General features: G+C 31.7%; 1 protein-coding gene across 1 annotated transcript; it reads right to left on the bottom strand.

Moving 5' to 3' along the window:
* LOC125495053 (uncharacterized) lies at positions 1–2,553 on the bottom strand. Its single transcript, XM_048639588.2, has 4 exons — positions 2,254–2,553; positions 2,076–2,142; positions 999–1,325; positions 1–892 (listed from the first exon to the last, which is right to left on the bottom strand). The coding sequence occupies exons 3-4, from the start codon at positions 1,323–1,325 to the stop codon at positions 173–175; spliced, it is 1,047 nt and encodes a 348-aa protein (XP_048495545.1). The 5' UTR covers positions 2,076–2,142; positions 2,254–2,553; the 3' UTR covers positions 1–172.
* Between the last annotated feature and the right edge of the window lie 5,464 nt (positions 2,554–8,017).

Genomic DNA, 8,017 nt, shown 5'->3' with positions numbered 1-8,017 from the left:
AGCAAACCACAACTTCATTTATCACTAATAAAGGTTCAGAATGATAAAATATGAAATGAATTCCATCTTTAATTGAGAAAAAATAAGAAACAAACATTCCACAAATTTGCCAAGTAACAAAACTCGAAATATATTACAAGTAAAGCGAATGAAAACTAAATACTACAGAAAACTAATTGTCTTTATTATCATACAAGCGTTGTAACCATATAAGCCTAGTTTCATCATCCTCCATGCTTAGGAAAACTTCCCTTTTAGTTGCATTTTCAATCAAATTTGTAGCATAAAACCATAGATCACTAAGTTTCTCCAAAATATGATCGTCTATCATGCGATTAATGATATTCATTGCAGTAGAGATTGTGAACATGGATGGATTCATGCTAGAATTAGTAGTTGAACTACTTTGGCTCATTAGTTTAACACATTGCGTCATTTCACTAATTTCCTTAGCTAACATCGAAGAACCAGCCGATTGCCTTCTGCTACGCTTCATTTGGACGTTATTTGGTGATGTTGTAGGTTGCTTTTTGTCCTTTTTTGAACCACGAATGCCATTGGTTTTACCTTCAACATTCGTTTGTGAATTACTACCCAAGTTACCTAAAGTAGAATCACCTTTTGCTTGTTCCACAAAATTTTGAAAGAAATTATCTTCGTTCAATAAAGCATCAGTAAATTGAGAATTTCCTAAATAAGTATCAGCTCCAAGACTTTCAATATCTTCCCCCTCCGAATTTTCAGGTTCTACGGTAAGATCTTCAATGGGGTCCATAGAGGGTACATAGACATTTTCTCCTGATGCATATGAATCTCCAAATAATTCTTCCCATTTTTTCTCCAATTCTAAGCTAACACCCCTGTGTCGAAACTTTTTGAAGTCTGGATTCTCCTACAGTATTAAAGAAAGAAAACTAAAGGATTCATATTCATATATTATGGCACTAGTCATATATATGTATATGAGTGAACTTGTGTTAACAGTAACAAAAACAAACCTTGATTTTTCTTTGCCACCATTCGTCCGTAGCATCAATTTTTCCAGAAATCGGATCCCATCCTAAACCAGTTTCCGATGATTTTAGTGATTTCCATTTAATCCAATCTTTTCTCATTGTGTCATATTTGTTCTTGCAGGTTTGCAAATTATTAAAATCGCGCTCGATTTTTTTTTCGACATCTATTTGAATATCCTTCCACTTGTAAAATGTACTTCGGCCGTTGTTCTTAATAAAAAGAAGACAAATGTCACATAAAATGATTGTCTCTTCTTCGCTCCACTTAAATACCTCTTTCGTCCCCTCCTTGTTACTAGATGGAGGCATCTACCAATAATCACGAAATACAAATATATTTATATATGTTGTGAAAAAATTCTATAATGAGTGATACATACTAGAAGTATTATTTAATGTAACAAATGAACAAACTCGAAGATAACTATTGACTTAATGAAACTAGTTTAATGTGAACATGATTTATCTTCAATAATTTCATATATAGATTTAGCTGGCTATTCAAGCTATAAATAACTATTCCTAAACAAAATCATATTCGTAACGTATAAACAAGAATGATCATTATGCTATTAGATTATACAGTCGATATTCCATGTAGAACATAATTAAGGAAGCATGTAACTATCTCACAACTATTATATCAGTTAAGTTTATTCATATAGTTTAATATAAACAAAGAGAGATATAACATTAAAAAATGGAGGAGTTTGCTTAAAGAAATGCTTGACTTGGTTTCTGATAGCCTTTGTATATATAGAGATTACGAAATAATATATTAGCTATGATCCTTCCCTTTGTATAGCAAATCAGTTACTATAGGAAATCATCCGTGGGTTTCTCATTCATAGTGAGTGTCAATATGTACTCTATATTAGCTGCCAAGGATATCTTCAGATGACAAAATGACAGCCAGCAATCATTCATATACAAGCGGGGCTCAGATTTACTTCTGTTATGGACTAATGACAAAAAGTTCACGCCCTCAAGCTATATATCATGGAGTCAAAGACCCATTTTTTAAGAACAAAGAACCATTTTTTAATAAGAACAAAATACCTCGTATTGGAAAGAAGATGAATAAGTTGTATCCTTGATGATCAGTGTGAAGACTCCAATTCAAACTCTAACATATATGAAACATAATAAGAACACACAGTAAATATATATTTAGGAAAAAAAGCTCTATACTTTCAATTCAATTGAACTAGAATATGAGTGAGAAGGAGAGAGAAACCTGAGGAAACTTGATCAATACAATGGGAATTTTGTAGCTACTGTCGTTATATATAGATAGGAGTAGTATTTGATTTCAAATGACGGTATAAAGATCTCTCCAAATTATCAGGAAGAAGTTGGAGTTGCAGGCTGCTCAATGTTCTCTTAGTTTGTTAAGCAGATGACGCCACAAAGATTTTCTTGATTTTTTTTTCCAGAAAATGAATATCTGAAAATAATCTGAATTTTTTTTTGTTTAAACGCTGCTATTTTTAATGAAACGTTAAGATGGGAAGCGTTTCTCAACCACTACCCAACCTCTACCTAAACCTCTACCCTCTACTACAAACGCTACCTTGCCAAACACTTCTTTTTTTCCTAAGTAGCTTTTTGACCTTGTCCAACCGCTACCCGCTACCTCAAACGCTATTGTCAAACAGGGCCGTTAATAAAAGAAAGTTACATAAATATGTTTTTTTTTTACATAAATATGTTTTTTTTTACATAAATATTAGTTTAAAAATTAATTTTCTAAAAGAAATCGGGTTGTCAGTCCGGACTGATTTTTTTCGCGTTTGGACAAGATGGGACGACTGAAATCTTTTTTTTTTGATCCGGGGACCAGATCGGAATTTCTGGTCCCAATTTGATTTTACATACGCCTAATTGCATGTGTTGTGTAAGAAATTATAAAGAATAGTAACATAGATGTTGATATAAATATATAATCTCATGTCTTAGATATTATTTTCAAGACTTTACAGTTTACTAAAGTGACATGTATTGTATAAGTTATAAACGTTAAACTTCATAATAGGAAAAAAAAAAAATCAATGTAATGGTGATTTCAAATTTAAAGAAATACGAGTATTGGAACAAGAAAAAGAGGATCATGCTAAATACAATTGATTGGAAACTCTTGATCTTAAGATTACATAATAATTGTTCAAATTACGTGAGAGTTGAGACTCATTTGAAAAATGACATTAAATCTTACCAAAAAAAAAAACATTGTAATGTTAATATGTACACATAAGATAATTTATATTTTATACACGCAAATAATTTAAGTATATGCATCTAACTACGACATATTCTTGCCATTCTTTCTAGAAAAGATGGTTTTTCCAAATTATCAACTGAGGATCCTGAAGTTTCGTCAATGCCTCCTAAGGTTTTGTTCTTTTGAATTGAATTAACATACACTTTCGATTCAGTTCAGTTTAGTTCAATTCAATTAATTCCCTCTCACAATTTTTATTCACTTCAGTTCACAGAAATTAAATTCACTTCAGTCTAGACTTTAGACTAATTCAGTCCAACAGAATAGAGCCTGACTCAAAAGGTGTATTTTAATGTTAAATATATTTAAATAATATTAGGAATCTAAACAGCATGAATAATTAAAAGTGCCATCAACTTTGCACTTTGCAGGTGGTCTCCATTACGATAACATACTTCTAATACGCTCCTAAATGCACTACATGCACAAACAATTAGAGGAATCTCTTGATTGCTAATCATAATCTGAACATAATCTTTGTCATTTTTAATTTTATTATTTCTCAATAAGCTTTTTGACAGCATAATGTACATAAAGAATAATAATCAAGCAATGCTTTTTTAGCATATAGTATTATAGTATATTTTATGAAAATGTTACTTTATGGATCGGATTTATTTTCAGATACTTTACTCACAAGTTTTGACCAAAATTTGGTATTATTCACCGGTTTATATACTTGACTTGATATTCCTTCTAAACCTACGTCCCTTTTCACATGAAAGCACATGTGGGACTTAACTAATTCTGTACAAGTAGGATTAGATTATTATACTTCTATTGATTTAAATACATATATTACACGATGTTATAACAGAAGTGAAAAAGAAACAAATAGTCGAATTTAAAACAAAGAAAAACGTATAGCAGATTTACATGGTTCACCAATTGACTACGTCTAAGGGCAAAGAGAGGATATATTCTATGTGAGGAAAAATCAAATTATAGAGTGAATCAGACTTAATTCGTGGTATAAAACAACTAGATTTATAACATATTTATACCCCGCACCGAAAAACACGTTTCTGCGTCAAAACCGGCCACCACCCAATCAGGTCAGGCGACATCCGCCTGATCGGTCAGTATTTTCCCAAACTCCAGAATGCACGCGGGCCCGATCGGGTGACCACGCCCGGTCGTAGTTCGCAAAGGCACCCGATGCCATCGGGCGTCCTACTCAAACAACCTGCTGCCAAATTTGTCTGGGGCACGATCAGACGGACCTGTAAACATGTCCTTTTCAACTGCATTTCGACGAATAGATTCAAGGCATTCTTACACATAACAAGTTAATATTTACATGTTTCATTTTTTTTTTACTGTTTGGCAAGATATGTTGATGGTTTTCTAGGGGTGAATGTGTGCTTAGAGCTTTGAGAATTGGGTGAGATGGAGTAATGACAGATCTAGAAATTTCGCAATGCAATTGCAACATAAATAAAGCTAGTTGTTGGTTTGAGAGTTTACTATTCTTCTAATATCTTAGTAAATTATTATGTTATTGAACAAAGAATTGTGTAGAATTATATCTTTCTTTCAGAATGGGGATACAAAAAAAAAGTATAATCAGCGCATTTATCTAAATTAGTTGCTAACAACATGCATGTAAACCAATCTTGATTTGAAAAAGTACAAAATTAAAACTTACATCATTTAATCTATTATCTAATCTAGTTTAGAATAAGTAATCAAAAGATTTATAATTACCCATAGGCCATAATTATGATGGGTTTGCTAGTATTTTTGGATGCTAACTCTATCATTTCCAAAATTTTGGACTAATTCGAGTGTTAGACTTCCTCTGCATTATTAACTTTTATGACGAAACAAAATTGTTTCATTCTATCCACCTCCACAACATGTGGTACCTTCTAAATCCTACCAACTTCTTTTAGGTCATAGGTTGAGCATAATATACTATGCCAATAAGTTTTCCTAAAAGATGCTAAATGAATAATTAATACCAAGAAGACTTGCTAGTTCAATAAGTACAAGTGAACCACACCTTGGCTGAAAAAGAACTTTGTCTATTCATTAGAGATAGACATTTATAATTAGTAGACTCTAACTCAGTAAAATTAATTATTTTTTAATTGTGTGTTTTTATTTAGTAGTCTATTAGTGAATAGATGTATTAAACACCTAATCTTTTTAGGTTCAGAAATTAGTTGCACTTAAAAAGATGTATAAAGATGATATTCTCTATAACCTTATTATCATCAAAATAAGGTTTATTAGTAACTCAAAATCTCAAATCATTACGAGTTGACTTTACTATTATAAAATCCATGATAATCAAATTTGGTGTATTACTAGTATATAATTTGAGGTTATCATATACATGATTATAAAATTAGAGGTGATCAACATGGATTGGACAGGAATGGATGGATTTTGGCCACGATTTTTTGGCCGGCGGTCATGCACGGCCCAAATCATCTGATTTTTTGTGCAAAAATTACAGGCTATGAGGCAACTTGAATATGAAAACGTAAACTAATTTTTGGCAAGGCCCGAAAAGTCCACGTGGCCGGCACAAATTAACGGTTTGGCGCGAAAATTTCGATATCCAAACGGGCTATTTTTTTGCCAAAGTCCGGTCCGACCAGATGATCACCGTTATCGTCTACTAAAATTTGATGGCAGACGTTGATTAATCTACCATGAATTAAGATGTCAGACATGGAATTTATTTCTTTCACACAATATAAGTATAAATGCCATACATGTGACCACTGGATAGAAAAATCAAAATCAATATAACAATTTTTCTACCTGTGGCTTGCAAATAAAAAAATACAATTCGGTTAGTGTTTCGGTATCGAAAACGGTGCCGGACCCTTTAAGAATTGTCCGACAGGAGATGGATGTCCGTGAGGGATCTGCAACAATGACAAACGTGAGCTACCCTCGGGGGTGTTTCGAGGAAACCCCCTCCGACGCTCAAGTCAGCTAAATGCTCAAGAGGATTCTAGAGAGAGAGCTTAGAGAGAGAGATAGGCTATTTTTAGTATGAGAGAATGTACCTGCAGGAATAGTACTAGATGGCTATTTATAGGCGTACTATTCACCTGACATGGCGTATAATCTTGTGACACTTGTACTGTTGTGATTAATCTGTCAGAGGGAAGATTCCCTCTACTTTGTCGTTTTCCATGACCGCGACGACAATCTCGGCCCGAATGATGAATTAGGATTGGTCTCCCTTTTGTGAGCCCACGTCACCTCGGTTTGCTCTCGGCCAATATGCAATGTCCGCTAGCAAATTTGGGTCACACCCATACAGTTAGACTAGTCAAGTCGTTCATCAACAAGTGATAGTTTATAATTACTAAAAATCCAACTGCAAAAGGACTGAAAATCGATTAATAAAATTGTTGTTGGTGCAGAGAATATTGTTTTTTCATGCTTCAAGCCGTTTACATTGTAGGTAACAAAATCGTGACAACCGCCCTAATTTTTGTTTTCTTGCTAAAAATTGATTCATGCACATTAGCTTCAAATAGCATTTCATAGTTATTAGAGGATGTACATTCAAGACATTGTTAGCACAATCTATCTTTGTAATTAATCACTTATTACAAGATTTTAAGCAAATGTCGCACAAAAGGGGATTTAGTTGTTTCCTCTATAGGAAATCATAAGATACATTAATGTAGATGAATTCAATTCAAATTATAGACATCACATTCATGACTTTATTAATTGAAATGTCCTTTTATATGCTACAGAAAAGAAAAGTATAATCGGTTAATCAAAATCTTCTAGACTATATAGTTGTTAGTTGTTATAAACTTATAATCAACTTTTGAACATTGAATAACAACCTTTTCGGAAAATCAAAAATTTAAGAGTAAAATTTTACGTTGTATTATCTCTATTTTTTTTTAATCTATACAGTTTGATTTCATGCTTTTCAATGCATAACTCTTATCCATTAATACATTTAATTACAAACATATAAAAATTATAAAAAGTTTGTATTTACAAAATGTATGCAAAGACAAATCTAACAAGATCTCATTTGACAACAATTTTCTTAAATATAAATCGCAAACGATGGTTAAAGTGGAGTTTGTGAATAGCGACAAAACATAAATTGTGTAGATTAACTAGAAACGAAGGTGGTACAGCTCAAGCCTCATTTTTAACGAGTATTTTACTCTTTTCATTACATATTGAGCGGCGTCATAGACTAAGGGCCTGTTCTCCCCAGTTTGTTTTCAGTTCAGCTCCAATCAGTTCAGTTCAGTTCAACTCCATTCTTTTATAATCATTTTGTTAAATATTATTATTATGTTGGTATTATTTATTTTACTAATTACTCTTATTATTATTATTATTTATTTTTATATCATTACTATTAAGTATTATTATTATTATTGTTGTTTCTATATATTATTTTGTTTATTATAGTTTTACTCATTATTATTACTATTATTATTAAGAGGAACATGGTTTTGGTCAAAACACAAATAAACCCACGTTTTTTAGCCCATAAACCAATCAAATCGCATCAAAACGGTTTATCATGTAATTTTCGCGGTCCAACCCAATCATTATTTTTATTACTAAATATTATTATATTATTAAATCTAATTATTAAAATAGTAATATTAATTCACTTCTTAGATATTATTGTTATTATATATCATCATCAAGTATTAATATATTAATACAAATAATATAAAATAATCATTATTAATTATCATTATTATCA

This window comes from Beta vulgaris, chromosome 2, assembly GCF_026745355.1.
Source record: "Beta vulgaris subsp. vulgaris cultivar EL10 chromosome 2, EL10.2, whole genome shotgun sequence".
Lineage (NCBI taxonomy): Eukaryota > Viridiplantae > Streptophyta > Magnoliopsida > Caryophyllales > Amaranthaceae > Beta > Beta vulgaris.
Note: the sequence above shows the minus strand (reverse complement) of the source record. Positions and strands in the feature narration are given on the sequence as shown.